Genomic DNA, 16,799 nt, shown 5'->3' on the forward strand with positions numbered 1-16,799 from the left:
TCCCTGGATCATGGAGAAAGCAAGAGAATTCCAGAAAAACATCTATGTCTGCTTCATTGGCTACGCTAAAGCCTTTGATTGTGTGGATCACAACAAACTGTGGCAAATTCTGAAAGTGATGGGAGTACCAGACCACCTTACCTGTCTCCTGAGAAACCTGTACGAGGGTCAAGAAGCAACAGTAAGAACCAGACATGGAACAACCCATTGGTTCAAAATTGGGAAAGGAGTACGACAAGGCTGTATATTGTCGCCCTGCTTATTTAACTTATATGCAGAGTACATCATGAGAAATGCCAGGTTGGATGAATCACAGGTCGGAATTAAGATTGCCAGGAGCATTATCAACAACCTCAGATACGCAGATGATACCACCCTAATGGCAGAAAGCGAAGAGGATCTCAAGAGCCTCTTGTTGAGGGTGAAAGTGGAGAGTGCAAAAGCTGGTTTAAAAGTCAACATTAAAAAAACTAAGATCATGGCATCTGGCCCCATCCCTTCCTGGCATATAGAAGGGGAAGAAATGGAAGCAGTGACAGATTTTATTTTCTTGGGCTCCAAGATCACCGCAGACGGTGACTGTAGCCATGAAATTAAAAGACGCTTGCTCCTTGCGAGGAAAGCTATGGCAAACCTAGACAGCATAGTAAGAAGCAGAGACATCACCTTGCCGACAAAGGTCCGTCTAATCAAAGCTATGGTTTTCCCAGTAGTAATGTATGGCTGTGAGAGCTGGACTATAAGGAAGGCTGAGCGCCGAAGAATGGATGCTTTCGAACTGTGGTGCTGGAGAAGACTCTTACGAGTCCCTTGGACTGCAAGGAGGTCAAATCAGTCAATCCTAAAGGAAATCAACCCTGACTGCTCATTGGAAGGACAGATACTGAAACTGAAACTCAAATATTTTGGCCACCTAATGCGAAGAGAAAAGTCACTGGCAAAGACCCTGATGCTGGGAAAGATTGAAGGCAGAAGGAGAAGGGGACGGCAGAGGATGAGATAGCTAGATAGCATCACCGATGCAATGAATATGAACTTGAGTACACTCTGGGAGAGAGCGGAGGACAGGAAGGCCTGGCGTGCTATGGGCCATGGGGTCACGAAGAGTCGGACACGACTTAACAACTGAACAACAACAACAAATTAATAATAGTGAAAATATCATCACTTTATAAACTGAAACAGAGACAGCACTCATGAAAGCATTCCAAGCTGCAATGGAAGTCATTTAATGTGACATGGAAGCTAACGTTTTAATTGATTAATCCCTGTATTGTTTTTAATGCTACTATTTGTAGTTTTAGCCAGATCACTAATGAATCTTAGATCAGCAGAGGCATGTGAAACAATATTTTCATAGTTAAGGATGAAGAATAAAATTCAAGATTATGACACAAACTTTATGGGGAAACCTAGGCAAGACACTTGTATGAGCTTTTTAGTAGCCATCTTGGTGAAATAAAATGACAGACTGAGAATAGATAAAACTACAGCTTTTGTTGCTTGACTGTTCAAGTTCTGACAAAATATCTGAACAATGTTTATTACAATTTGGTCAGTATTCACCCTTTCAGCTTACTCCCCTGTTTTCTTGCTATGGTTTGAAGAACAAAAAGATACATTAAAACCCATACTGAAGGAAATAAATGTATTGCTTATATTCATATTTGAAACAGCTGAGACTAAATAAAAGAGATTCTCTTAATCATTGGCAATTGTATGCTTCCTACATTTATTACATAATAACAAAAATTCGCCAGTTTTTCTTAAATTGTTCTTGAATTGTCTTTTAAATAGAAAGCGCAGAAATTCTTTAAAAACTAAAATGATGTCACTTGGTCTTTGAAAAATCTTTATGCGGGTATTATAAAAATTAGACAGGAATAGTGCGAGAAAAGGGGGACAAAATATTTTGTTAGTAAAATAAGGATTCCTTGTCTTTCTCTGAAAAGCAGATTAAGTTAAATATTAAGCAAATTCAAAATGCCCCTTTTCAAAACTTGTTCTCAACAGAAAAGGCACGGACATCATAGAACTTGCACTATGTGGATGTATTTCTAGCTGCAGTTCACAGTAAGAACTCTTGCACGAGGCAACCAGTAGGTGGAGCAGATAACATAATTTATGACTTTGAAACTTTGGCATAGATTCTACAGCAGGTTTCTTCATAATTATAGGGATCATGAAGAAAGAATTTTCTTCAAACAAAGGAAGACTTAGATGTGTTAGGTGTTACTTGACTAGTTATTGAAACCACTGATAAACGAAGAACTTTGATTAAAAGCTCAATATTTCATAAGGATAAAGTTTTAGAGCTTGCCATTTATTTCTCCAGGCATCATCTTCTAGCAACCCGAGTTTTAATAAAAATGCAATCCCAATTCTATTTTTAACTTCTTTCCATGCTAAGTTTATACTAGCATTAGGCACCTTGATAAGGTAACATATAGGCATGCAGCAAATCTGTGATCTTAATGTTTGCAAAATAAAAACAGTTAATATCAATTGCATAATATTTGCATTAATTAGCTACATATGAGATCATAGTTGATGGAGGCTACAATGCAATTCTTTGCGGGGTGGGGCTTCAAGTGCCAGCATTTAAGTAATATCTCAATGCATTACATTTCAGACATGAACGTGATTTTTACATGTGTACTGCTGAAGTAATAAGTTAACATAAGTGCATGTTGCATCAAGTTTGTTAGTATAGTGTAGTGTAGAGAGCCAGTGTAGTGTAGTGGTGAGAGTGACGGACTGGGAGCCGGGAGATCCGGGTTCTAGTCCCCACTTGGCCATGGAAGCTCACTGGGTGACTTTGGGCCAGTCACAGACTCTCAGCCCAACCCACCTCACAGGGTTGTTGTTGTGAGGATACAATGGTGAGGAGGAGGATAATGTAAGCCGCCTTGAGTTCCTTGCGAGAGGGAGAAAGGCGGGGTATAAATGCAATAAATAAATAAATATAAAATATAGTTGGCAGTTTTTCTCAGCAATCAGGAGGACAATATATTTTTAATTTCCAAATTAACCTTAAATGCCTCCATGTTTGTCCTGAATAAAGCCAGTTTTATAAAACTTTTATAATATTTGGAGGTAAGCATATATCTTAATTAAAGTTTTTAAACCATGTGAAGTATGAGAGAGATTATTCTCAATATACTCTTTCTGGGAGTATATGAATAATTCATTCTTAATAATATTCATGTACTAATTAGTCTTTTCTTCTGTTTCTTCACAAACAAACCTTGATTTCTCTAAATTTACAATTAAAATAACTAATTTCCACTAATCAGTTCACTTTTCCATAATTAATTGCCATGCAGCTTAGGTAAACACACTCCAACATTGCTTATTCATGATTGATGTGACAGAAAAGAAAGCTGCTAAATTTCCTGCCGTGAAATCACATGGCATTGTCTTTGATCACTGATTGGAAGAATGACACCTGTTAAGCAGAAAGTGAGCATATGGCTAACTAAAAAGTCTAATCTTTAATAACAAATACGTTTAAGACTGACATAATTGTGCTTGCATTTCCTATATGGATGCTCATATAAGTAGACACTTATTGCAGGCAAACAAAGATGTATTTGCACTGATGATCATAAGTAGGGATTAAAAGGGGGAACACCTGTCATACCAAACAACTTTTCAGAATTCAAACAAATATTCTGAGAAGAGTAAATAGATCAGTCAGAATATATTCAAGAGTGATGGCTTTAAGAATGCAATCAAGGTAAATTTGCTGACCCAGGAAGATTTCTCTTGAAAGTTTTAAAAGATAACTCACACTTACAACTTGTTTCAAAACATAACAGATAATGTAATTCTGATCCAAACATTAACTCAATTAAAATGGAAAAAAATGAAACTTCTCCTTGGCTTAATAACTTGTTATTTCTTGACAAGTGCAACAACACAACAATAAGCCAGTCAAAATGAGTTTTTAAAGTGAGGTTATGCCCTTCGTGTTGTGTTATCACAGTGGCAGATCAAACTGCTGACTTGGACTCTTTCTGCCAGCTGTGCTGATGCTGCCTCTATGAAGGTGCTGTCACGCAGCAGTCATGGTACCTGCTCTCGCCTATAGAAATGCACTAAATTGAACTCGAAGTAGTGTCTTTGTGATATCTTTTCAACAAGTCATGTCCCATTCAGTCTGCTAGTTTATCTCTGTCAAGCTAGGGGCCCCAGTGGTTTGCATGAGCTGTCAGGGACAGGTACACCAACCTGCGCAGTGCTAAGGAGGTAATGCATCTTTCGGGCTAGGTAATCCTTTTTCTTTTCTTTCCTTTCGAGGGCTTTTTTCACCTCTTCTTTCTCCTTCATGTCTGCAAACTCTTCTAGTTCTCTCCTGCATCAAAACAATTTAGCTGATTACAGGGCCAATATGAAAAATATACTAAATGCTTTAAAATCTCTTTCTTAGTCCCAGCTTCCCGAATGATATGCTGGCATTGTCCACTGTTTACTGAAATCAACAACACCAGTATCTGCTTAGCACATTTAGCAATGCAGGGCTCGTACTGTTAGAACAAAAGCATTAAAGTCACATTCTACCAATGTGCTATAATGACTGACCTTTCTGTGTGATTCAGCTACATGTTAGATTTGTTGTTTAGCAAATGCATATTTGAAGCTTCATACCTAAATGAATGATTAGATATTTTTAAAAATTATTTAGCTTTCAAATTGGATAGATATTAGTGATTTTACATTAACTAACTCAGAAATGTGAAGTGGTATTTTAATTTTTGGACAGGACTTAAAGATAAGGGAATAACTGCTCCATGTAGTACTGGGGCGTGCAGGAAACAAGCAGTATTGGTGAGCATGTGAACATGTGCCTGACATAATAAAAGATTTGCAACCACCCAAGAATAAACATTTCTAGTTACGTGCATAGTGCCATCCATAAGTGTGTAATAATTGCCATGTTGAGGCAGTCTAATGGTCCTTCTAACTTCAGCATTCTGCTTATTGACAGGGCCCAGCAAGCAAGAGAAGTTGCAAGCAAGAAAAGATCCATTATCTGTTGCTGTTGAATAAGACTTTGTCCCTCTTTCTAAGTTAAATCCTGTTTCTCAGGATTGTCCTATAGGGATTACACATTATTGCATGTTTATTGGAGGAAAGCCAGACCTCAGGTAGCAGGACTGGGAAAGACCTCTCCCAGAAGCCTTGGAGAGCTGCTACTGGTCAGAAAAAAATAATACTGAGTTAGATTCAGTATAAGGCAGAGAAAGAGTGAATTTGTTTCTATTTTCTATTAAATTATTGTATCTTATTGCAAATTATTGAAATCTTAATTAAAAGCATTTCAGAGATTAAATGTGATTGCTTAGTATTATTGATAATATTACGTATTACAGCGTCCCTATCCACCCACACACACATACCTACCTATACCCACAGTAGAAGTTAGCTTGATTAACATTTGTTGTTATTGGTATTAAGGAACAGCTAATTCAAATTAACCTTGTGCATGAAAGACATAAATTTTGTTCAGTGATGTATGTAGATTTAATAAATGTTAATTAGGTACGTTCTGACCTTTTTCTGGGCATCTTACATAAAATACAGCATTAAAAATAATTCAGTTCCTGTAGGGTAAATATTTATAATACCTCAACATATTCCAGATCAATTAGACATCAGCAGGTGCAACCCACAGCCCATTGAAAATAATACTAATACTCCCATTGATGTTAATTTTACTGGTTTGTATCTAGTATGATATTTAACAGCAGCGATCCAAAGAGATTTACATACATAATGCACTTCATGTTGAAGGGGGACAGCAGTGTTTTCTATCTAAATCCCACCCATGCCATATTGCCCACAGCTCAGAGGGTCTCATGGTTCTCAGGAGTGACATTTCAGGTGATGAAGGAGCAGCTGGAAAAGGATGAGAGAGAGGGAGCCAGCCTAGCTTCCCTTGGCATGCAGTTCTGGAGCCACGGATCTTATAACGTGGGCAGGCTCAGATGGGAGAAGGTGGTCTTCCAAATAGCCTGGTCCCAAGTCATATATGGCTTTACAGGTCATAACCAATGCTTTGAATTGTAGCTGGAAACATCCTGGTAGCCAGTGAAACTGTTGTAACAAGGAAGTCGGGTCATGTGCGCCCTGCAACTAGCCCTGATCATTAGTCTTGTTGAAGCATTCTGGATCAACTGAAGTTCCCGAACACTTTTCAAAGGCAGTCCCATGTACAACACATTACAGTAGTCCAAACAGGATGCAACTAAGGGATGTGTCACTGTAGCCAGGTCTGACATCTCTAGGAACAAATTCAGTGAGTGAAAGGATTCTAATATATGATGGTGACTAAAAGAGATGGGCAGAAACCTATGTGCTGTATCTATAACTGGGCTATTCCATTTCATAGTAAAGGTGGGGGATTTAATGTTTTAATGCCCCCCACATACAATCATCTCTAGACAAACAAAACTTGATATGTTATAGGTTAGCCTTTTCCCTGACAAACAAGCTTTGTATGGTTGAAGTTATTTTATATGCCTTATTGATCCTCCATCTGCAGTATGGTGAGAGACTCGTAGAATACGGCAAAACAGCTGAATAAGTTGAAAAGGCTGACTTGCAGGGTATTGTAAAGCCCCTTTGTTTTGAAGGGGGTTCAAAGAGTAAAGCTTGTGAGAAGTGTAGGGACTGTGGATTCTATTGCATGTTGGAGTCAACTCTGTCTGCTCAAAGACTGGAACATTTGCAGTCTACTGCAATTCTAGATATTTTCAGCGTTATAATGGGATTTAGTAATGTGGTAATAATTGTGTTACAGGTATATTAAACTCTGTTCCAAAAATTTGCACATATATATATATCACAGTGCATAATAAAGTGAGTTACATGTTAAGTAAACCACATGCGTTTTTCTTTCAAATGTGCAAGGCAAAAGTAGAACAAACAGAAATAAATTAAAGATAGGAGAAGATGTATTGTTCTGTTTCAATCCCTGGAATTTTTTTGTTGCCGTTTACTGTTAAAGGTTTCTAATACAATATTTCATACAAGGTTACTTATGAAACATACTGACGTTTAAAAATCACCATGCTATGCTTCTGTAGCAGTGTAATTTTTTTTCCAACATAAGATTAAATTGCAAAATAAATGAATTACTTAGAGTGGCATGGCCCCCATTTTGCCACACTTCTCTTGAAAATTGCTTATTAATATGAAGAAAGAAGTTGGAAAATAGCCTGTTTTACTTTATGCATAGTGTTTGGAGGCCTCTGAGCCTGCAGACTTGGACTTGCTGTGCATTTTAGATTGTGTTGGCAAGCGGGTACACTGACCTTTCTGACCTGCATCTCAAGGCTATTATTAATCGCTAAGTAACCCGGTAAAGCCAAACAAATTTGTTTCCATTGAAAGGATCTCTATCTGTGTCTGAGAATTTGTGCCGTACCAAACCAACCTCATTAACTGTGTCCACCTTTGACAAAGAACTAGGAGTTGGAGAGACTGGTGACCTTTCTTTGTCCTTAAGGAGCAGATTTCAGAGCCTTGAAATGTGAGTAAATAAGCATTTTTTACAACAGCACTATTAAACATAAACAAACATACATTCTCAGTTTTTTTAAGCAATTACACCTGTCAACATTGGTGCACATGTCTCTTATTTAGTAATTACTCTTTTTCATTGCCGATTTGTCTGGTCAGCCTCAGTATCACTGAAAGTAGCTAGTAAAATGCCTATGAACGTACGTTTACAAGTTCTTCATATTTTTTTCCCAGCAATTCCTCAACAATGGTAAGAACTTGCATTGTCCAAAACTGAGTAAACACTGAACAAGAAAAAAATCTACACACATATACACTTGAATTTCATTATGGATTAAATTATAATGATATTCTAAAATAATTTCCTCCCATCAAGTAGTCTTGACCAGCCTTCCTCAAGCTGGCACCCTCCAGATGTGTTGGACTACAATTCCCTATGCTAGCTGGGGGATGCTGGGAGTTGTAATCCAACATATCTGAGGGCACCAGGTTGGGGAAGGCCACTCTTGACTGTAATTATTTAGAATGTATGATTCAGTACCATAATGGATTTTTTTTAAGACATTTAAGACATTTGTTAAAATGTGGTACATGGCACTATATAATTTTATTATAAGCAGAGGTAGGGAGCCATTTTCAGACCACAGCCAAACTGGCCTGGGGCAAGGATTTCAGGAGTCACATGTTACTGTCTATGGGTGAGGCGACTGTCCAAAATAGGTAGGCCCTGGTAGCATGTGCTCCTTCTCATTCTCTCTCTCTCTCTCTCCCTCTCCCTCACTCACTCACTCACACACAAACACTCATCCTATTTACATATGGGTGCACACATGCACACTGTTCCCAGTTCTCCCCTCCTCAGCTAATAATAAACTATAGAAACTATCAATCAAGAAATCTTAGTTTATTAATATGACTGAAATGGATAATTGCTAAATTAATTGATTACACAAATCTGCATATGAACAAAACTATACATTATATAAAACAGTTTAGACAAAATATACTTTTTCTTTTTGGATTATAAGGGTACGTGTCACAGCAAGCACTATCTTAAAAGAGGCATTCCCTCTTGTGTGATAATCATAAGACAATGCCTGCCATCTCCATCAACCCTGACTGCTCATTGGAAGGACAGATACTGAAAGTGAAGCTCAAATATTTTGGCCACCTAATGTGAAGAGAAAACTCCATGGAAAAGACCCTGATGCTGGGAAAGATTGAAGGCAAAAGCAGAAGGGGACGGCAGAGGATGAGATGGCTAGATAGCATCACCGATGCAATGAATATGAACTTGAGCACACTCCGGGAGAGAGTGCAGGACAGGAAGGCCTAGCGTGCTATGGTCCATGGGGTCACGAAGAGTCGGACACGACTGAACGATTGAACTTTTTTTTTTTAATGTGTTGCCCAATTTGTTGGGTGTGTGTGCTCTGAGTTGCCTGAAAGGTTTTTAGTTGATTAATCTGACAGACTAATCTATTAAATATTGCAGCCATAGGAAAAAGTGTCTGTCTGTTTTCACTTTCTCCAATATGGACCCTCCTCTAATTCTGGTTTAAAATTAGATAGAGGGGAGCTATGTACTATCTGGACAGGATTTTTTAGGACCATTCTTTCATACACATACGTAATAGAACAAGATAGTTCTATTTCTTTGCCAATCTTTCTGCTCTACCTACATTTTTAGATCTGCTTCCTAATTATACATATATGCCAAAGGTGTTATATTTCCCTTCTAGGAGAATTTGATAAATGTCTGGCAGCAGATTCCTATAACTTTCCATATTTGTGGAAATTAAGGCCACAAATACTGTAAGTCATCTCTTGGTGCACTGGATAGCATCGTCTGCTATTGGAAACTGATTTCATTTTAATCTTAGATCTGGGAGTTCGTCTCCAAAATACTGAAATGTGTATTCACAAGGCTGAACAAATCTTGCTGGAATATCTTTTTTAGAGTAGAGACTAAAGAAAAATATTGCCTAAGATCTTTGAAACAATAGTAATGCCAGGAAGAGTGGGGTCACTGGGGAAATATCAGAGGGCAAGTGCACTTCAGAGGAATGCTCCCTAATGAAAAGTTTCCTGTGCCGAAAACTAGCTGGTTAGGGAGGAGGCCTGGCTAGAACCCTTCTCCCTAACATTTAGTTTTCTATGTGGATATATGTATGAAGGAGTATTCAGTCCTGTGAGCCTCTACCTTCTGAAGTGTTATGGCCCAAACACAGGTTTACCACATCAGCGAGAGAACTAGTCCTGAGAAATAGCCACCACAGTATGAAGCTGGGACATCTCATCATCAACCTCCAGTGCTCTCTGTATAGCAACTGCTCTTCATAGGAAGCATGGTTAAATGAAGCGAGAAACCCTAGGAAAACCCTGTTCCTACTCATATTACAGGGAGTGTGGCATAATATGAGTGAATTTCATGACGGCATGGTCTGAGGGGACAGGATGCAGCTACCTGATAAAGCTAAGCAGATTTAAGACTGTTCAGAGCCTGGATGGGAGACACCAGGGAACCCCCTATGTAAGCTGCCTTGAGTTCTGTGATGGAAGAAAGGCGAAATATACATGTACTGAATAAATAAATGTGCCTCCAGTAACAAAACAAACAGGCCGATCAAAAATTCCTTTGCCACCTACTGTGCACAACTTGCTTACAGAAGGAATAGCATTATGTTCCCGTATTCCATGAGAGTATACCCTTGGCTTTCATCTTGAAGATAATACGTTTCACATGCTTTATCAACTGTAACCCTACTGCTAGAGAAACTGCAGACAAATATTGTTTCTTAATTTTTATTTACAAACCAGAAGTTAGAGCCTTTAGAGTTGGCATCTACAGGACAAACCAGAGACTGAAATATATTCACAGTATATTACAGCAGAAAATAAAATAAATATTGCTGCATCAAACCAAAGCAATCAAATGTACCAATTTATCAAACTCAGTGGTATACAAAGGTGTCAGGCAATACAAAACCACACGTGTTACCAAAACACCCTAGATCCCATTGATTGCAAAAGCAAGCATATGAAATATAAGACCAGGAAACACTTCAGTTCAAAATCCTAATTCAGAATAATATTGCTAAATAACTCCCTGCCCATATTTTCATGCTACAATGACAAAGTTCCATTGTCCATTTATGCTCTTTTATTTCACAGTTATTGGATGTTAATGACCCTACTTCCTATGCCCCAAATTCTACTCCAGTGTTTCATTGTTTCATAGGAACCATCTTCAGTCAAGAAGCTTATGTGTTCAATGAACTTGTGAGCTTGGCCACCCCCGATGTTGGCATGCCCTTTTGGTCACACTCCCCATGTCTGTGAGTTCACAGCTGAAGACATGTAGGGGCCCATTTCACATGTTCAAGTGAATGGGGAACATGATCAAAGGGGGGAGCCAACATCGGGGGCATGACTAGCTGATGTGGCCACTCATGCATTCACTAAACACGCAAGCACTTGTCTGAAGCAGACTTGGGTTTCTTTCAATCTGCTTTCCCACCTGGGTAGCCACATTAGTTTTCTTTCAGGCTTTTGTTCTGCAAGTCAAATTATTTTTGAGGAGTGACGGTTCACATGTTATACATTTTCCCTGCCTACCTAAGAACTAGGTATATTGAGCTAGTTTTTGAACTTCAATTATGTCCTAATAATTACTTAATAAAAACCATACCAGGTTACATTGTTCTACTGCACTACCAGACTAGATGTGACATTAATCACAAGATTGGCAATTGTGTCCCCAGTTTTTGTTTACTAAACAGAAGCTGTAGGGGAGAGGTGAACCAGAACTACAGTGTGTGTGTGTGTGTGTGTGTGTGTGTGGAGGGAGAGGATTTAACTCTTGGCCCCTGCTATGATCATGATCTAGACCCCTTCTCCATGATTGTTATTTGCCCAAGGAGGAAAGCTGCCATTGATACTAATGGCGACGGGGGGGGGGGTACAGATTGGAATTGTGGTGGGGGCAAAGGGTTAAATCCCCTCTTCTCTACCACTTTGCATTCCCAATCTAGATTGGCAGTGGGGGGCATGGCTGCTCTTTAGTAAACAAAAACCAAACGCACAAGGGCCAATTACATGCTTAAGGTCACGTCTACTCTGATGTTAAGTATTGAGAGGAGATCCGTTTACAAACAATGAGAAAATGTAGTAAGTGAAACCTCACTTTACTCACCCAGTAAATATGGAAACCTATCCCTAAAGTACACCAAGTGCTAACTCAAGTAACTAAGACAGGTCTTCTTGGCCATCAATCTACCAATTACCTTAAAAAATTATCTACAAGTAAAAACATATAAGTGAGAACCGTGAAGTAAATAGAACACAACACAGCTGCAAGGACCCTTTTACTGATGTAATCTCCTATTGCCTCTTAAAGGAAAAATACATCACCCTCTATTGAGTAGGGGCTAGTGGGACTATATGTGAACCCTACTTAAAGAAGTTTCACTTATAAGACGTATCTTCTAATAACATCAGGGAAGCTAAACATCAGGGAAGGAGGACAAAGCTGGCATCTGACCAGTTTGATAACTTCTCTTCTTCTGTGGTGAAATAAATAAGGAATACTGTCAATGAATAAATTGTGCACATGTACCTTCTTGCAGAATTTTGCAAAACTGGCTCAGACTGCAATCCTATGGACTTACCTGGGAGAATGTACAATTGAACTCAATGGGGAGTACATCTAAGTAGACATTTATAGGACTGCAGTGTAAGTGAAGTTACATAGGAAAATAACCATGTGCATCTCTGGTTGACATGTGCCCTAAATTGCCCTACAAAATGCTGTGAGAGACAAAGGGGAGGGGGAGAGAGAGAGAGAGAGAGAGAGAGAAAGAAGGGCTGATAATGCTTTGGGAAAGTTGGAGGAACAGGAATAGACTCTTCTTTATGATAAAATGCCACAATAATTTAAATCTTTTCACTTGTTAACTGCATTCATATTTTAGAAGTAATGCATTTAGGAACACTTGTCATCATGATTCCACTAAGATTATATGCAGCAAGTGTCTAAGGTAGTGAATTTTTCACTTTTGTTTAGGTATTAAAAATAAAACTCATTCATGTGCCAAGGTAACTTATAGTTATTCTGAGTTTTCATTTATTCAGTGTGCAGTGGTGTTGGTTCCAGCAATGAGATGCAAATTTGGTTGACAGTGCTCCTTCTGTTTCTATAAATATTTAAAAATACATATATAATATTTTTCCTAGCACTTCGGTAAATGTCTTTAAGTGATTATTTCAACAGTATTCAGATTCTAATGGTGATGCACAGAACACTATGATTTTGCAGATTTATACCAACGTCTTTTTATTGAACTGGTATCAAAACACTGCATTTTTATGCATTTTAACAAGAATTTTGCGATCTTGTGACTGGATAACTATAAATTTGTAGTATTAAGTAAAGCAAATGGCATTTCAGAAAAATCAATATAGAGTATAATTTGTCTAGGAAAGGAAAGAGCACCAAGTTATTGTGATTCAAAATGGCTTAAATCATAAAATTCCTGCAACATAGGCAATAGGTAATCTTAGCATGAAAGAGGTTAATAGCAGCGGGAAAACAGCAGTTTCCTAGGGGATTGCTGTGGGGTGAAAGAGGCTTTAATCTTCCCACCGTCAAGCAATCCCAGCACTGCTGATAACAGCAGTGGGAAAACAGCAATCTCAGAAGGCTTTAACCTCCCCACTCCGCAGTGATCTGATCTCAGCCACCAGGGAGGGGAGGTTTAATCCTCCCCATACCTGTGCACTCAGATATGGGTTGTGGGTGGGAAGGGGGAAGAATTGGCCCCCAATCCACTACCCAGCACTGCAGGCGCCCCCAAGGCCAAAAATATTGCCCACCCTTCACCTATATCAAATTTACCTTCCCGATAGATCAAAATGCTCCCCCTGCCCAAATATGGAATTGGAAATCCAGCCGTGAAACCCATTTAATAATACCGCATGCCTGTTGTAAAATGAAGTGTAAAATTTGATTCACCTATCAACTGGTTATTTGGTTTTACCAATAATATTCAATAAAGGTTTAGCATATATGTAGTGAACTGAGCATTTATTTACATCAAAGTGTTTTTTAAAGAGTATAGATATATAATCTCCAACTTGATCCTCATCATCTTGTTACATCAGCACAATGAGCCTTGAAGCAGATGCAAAACCATCCAACATTCTATGTCAATTTCTAGGGATCACAGGCAGTGTTACACCAGCAATGATCCCTTAGAGTATTGTCTTGCAACAGCAATTGCTTTCACCAGCACAGCTATACTAAGTAAAAGACAAGGCAAGGGAGTCTAGGAGAAACTACAGTAGAAGTTGTACATGCATTTAACATTGGGAAGGGGGTGGAGCTACACTTACATGAGGGTCCAGGAGACAGGTACTACAGAAGAATATTTTAACTTTTTCCTTCTTACCCATTATGAGATTCTCCCAAAGTGTAACGAGAGAGAGCATATCTAAGCTTTAGTGAGGAACACCACCATAGAGATAATCTAAGTGATCAGAACATGAAAGATTAATCCATCTTTTAAAAATATGCATATTTTAAAATTTAGTGGTATCCTGGCACTAAAAAAGTTACATAAAATAATAATGTGATGTATAAAGAATAAATATTTAAAATTACTGTATTTGGGGGGAAATTTATATTTGGGAAGATTTAGGTGCAATCTTAAAGCCATCCAGAGACTGGCTGGGGGTCACTGGATGTGGAAGAGGTGGCAGAAGTGCTGCTCCTCTGGTTGAGAGGGAGGCCTGCTGGCAGAATGGCATTTATACCACTGAAGGTCCTCCAATACACCTGTGGAAAGCTGTGTGTGTGTGTGTGTGTGTGTGTGTGTGTGTGTAGATAACCCACTAGCTGCATGGGAGGAAAAGGGCACGGAGGGGGGTCTGGGGCCACCATGGAACCAGAGGTTACAAAGCCTCTTTGCTCCCCTGACACAGCCCCCAAAGGAGCCCTCACATATGCCTGCCTTGGAGCTCATATATTTAATTCCTTCTCATTGACTGCAATCAGAGGGAAAACAGAAAAAAGGAAAGGAAAGAACACCCCCTGGCTGAAGTGAGCCAGAACAGCTTAGGACGCACTGGTAGTTCTGCTACAGAATCTCTCCCCCCCACACACCCCACCCCACAATAGGATTACTTGTCTTACAGTCCAAACCTCTACAGGAAATAGTATTTTGGTGAATATAAGGAAGTTTAAATACCACATCGGTCCATTCAATATAACCCCCCCGCCCGCTTATTTAATTCTATGTTTTACACTGCCACATTTATTCAGCTTCTAAATAAATCTTGAGATGTAGGATTACTTCCAAACTAACCTTTTCACAACGGCCTGGTTCACACAATTGCTGCAGCTCAGCATGGCTTATTTAAGCCATGGCAGGTTGCAACACATGCTGGCAGCCATTGTGAATATTCAAGTGGGTGGTTGCTGTGGTTTACTGTAACATCCAAACCTGGCGAGGGTGGCTTGTTGCTGTGGTCAACAAACCCCCCACAACCCATGAGCTGTTTTGCTGTGGTCAACAAACCCCTCACAACCAGCAACGTGGCCACCAGCATGTGCCTCAACCCACTGTGGCTTAAATAAGTTACAGTGGGCTGCAGCAATCATGGAAACCGGCCAATTATGTCTGCAGCATTTTATTGCACCTGTTTCCATCCTAAGATGTTAAATCAGTAGCCTGCTAATAGCACCATCCTATGCATGTTGTCTTAGAAATAGGTCTCTAATCTGGTTCACATAATCATTTTCAGTTACAGGAGCTTAAATAAGCCACTGTAGTTTGTGGCGTGTGCTGGGAACTCACAGGAGCCTGTTCTGTAACCCAACCCCCACTTGTTGGTTGTCATATCATCCATCCAGTAAGGATGGGTTGTTGTCGAGGTTAACAAACCACTCAGAACCCATGGGCTGTTTCAGATTTGTGGGTGGTTTCATAACCATGCCAACAACAATTACCTGTGTGGTGACTATGGAAATGGGGCCCAGCAGTCGCCCGACACATGCCGTGATTTAAATACACCATTATGGCTTATTTTGATTGTGCAGACCAGGTCAATGCGTTTAGTGAGACTTACTCCTAGGTATGTATGTTTAGGATAGCAAACTAAGCTATTCATTGATTATAAATATCAGTGGGTTGCACCTCTCCATTTCTTTCCAAATGTGTATCCATCTACCTATTATACTACTTACAGGGCAGAAGTAATTGGGTATTTGGAAATTATTGCTTAGGAGACTTAACACAAATGGGTTCTAGGAATTCTTACTAATTTTATACCTTATAATTTTTATCAACATGTCTCAAGAACCTAGTAGTAGATCTGTAAGGTTCACAAAGCTCCACAGTTAAAGCACAGGAGATAGAAGAGCTTTTCATTTCCACAATGCAGTACAGGTAAAAACTGGCACAGTGAGAGAAACTAACATTTTATATTATTGCTATGATGGAATAGAAAATATTTATGTGTGGAAAAATACTCTGCTATGACACCAACATGGGAAAATGCCATTGTATTCATATAGAAAGGGTAGTGCTAGAATGGAGTATTCTGGAGGAGGGCATGACTGTCTGGCTGGAACCATGAACAGGAACATACCTGTTACAAAGTGAGGATATACTGCATCATTTTCTGCAGGTACCACTTGTAAGATATATTAGTGACAAATAGTAGATTTCCAGGCCACAAGCATCTGGGAAGACCCAAAGCCACAACCATCTCACTCTCTCAGATGTGCATCTCCTTGCCAACAGAGTTCACTGAACACAGCATGATGCAAGATGACAGACTACAGAGAAACATCTGATGTGTGGAAATCATCATGTGCTACTCATGAGGATTCTTGTTCTCTAATTGCTCATCTTGGGTCCACCTGCTGCTTTATTCCCCATGGCTACTCTTCTTGCTCTGTCTACACTCCTGTTGGCCCTTTCCTCATATCTTACCCATTCATTTTACTTACCACCTCCCTCCTGCTTCTCAGGGACACTCTCCTTCCCCCACATAGCCCCTTTGCTTCACTTAATGCCTATCTTTCTTCCTGAATACGGTCCCAGTGAAGCCTCATAGCCTGAAGCCCAGAAAAAAACAAAACACAAAGCCAGAAAAATGACAACAACATGTCCTGGGACAAAAAAAAAGTTCTATGGGTGAGATGGTCCAGAGGACACACCTGGCTATAGGGCTGTAGGTATACAGAATTAGTGAATGACTGCCCCAGA

General features: G+C 39.4%; 1 protein-coding gene across 1 annotated transcript in view; it reads right to left on the bottom strand.

Annotated features, from left to right (window-relative positions):
- SPATA17 (spermatogenesis associated 17) overlaps positions 1–16,799 on the bottom strand; it is a 138,694-nt gene that overhangs the window by 90,400 nt on the left and 31,495 nt on the right. The window contains exon 6 of the mRNA XM_084828788.1: positions 4,234–4,357. Within this exon, the coding sequence (XP_084684914.1) occupies positions 4,234–4,357 (124 nt within the window). The remainder of the gene's footprint in view (positions 1–4,233; positions 4,358–16,799) is intronic.

This window comes from Heloderma suspectum, chromosome 1, assembly GCF_057233095.1.
Source record: "Heloderma suspectum isolate Gila_16-S chromosome 1, 16-S_ref, whole genome shotgun sequence".
NCBI classification, from domain to species: domain Eukaryota; kingdom Metazoa; phylum Chordata; class Lepidosauria; order Squamata; family Helodermatidae; genus Heloderma; species Heloderma suspectum.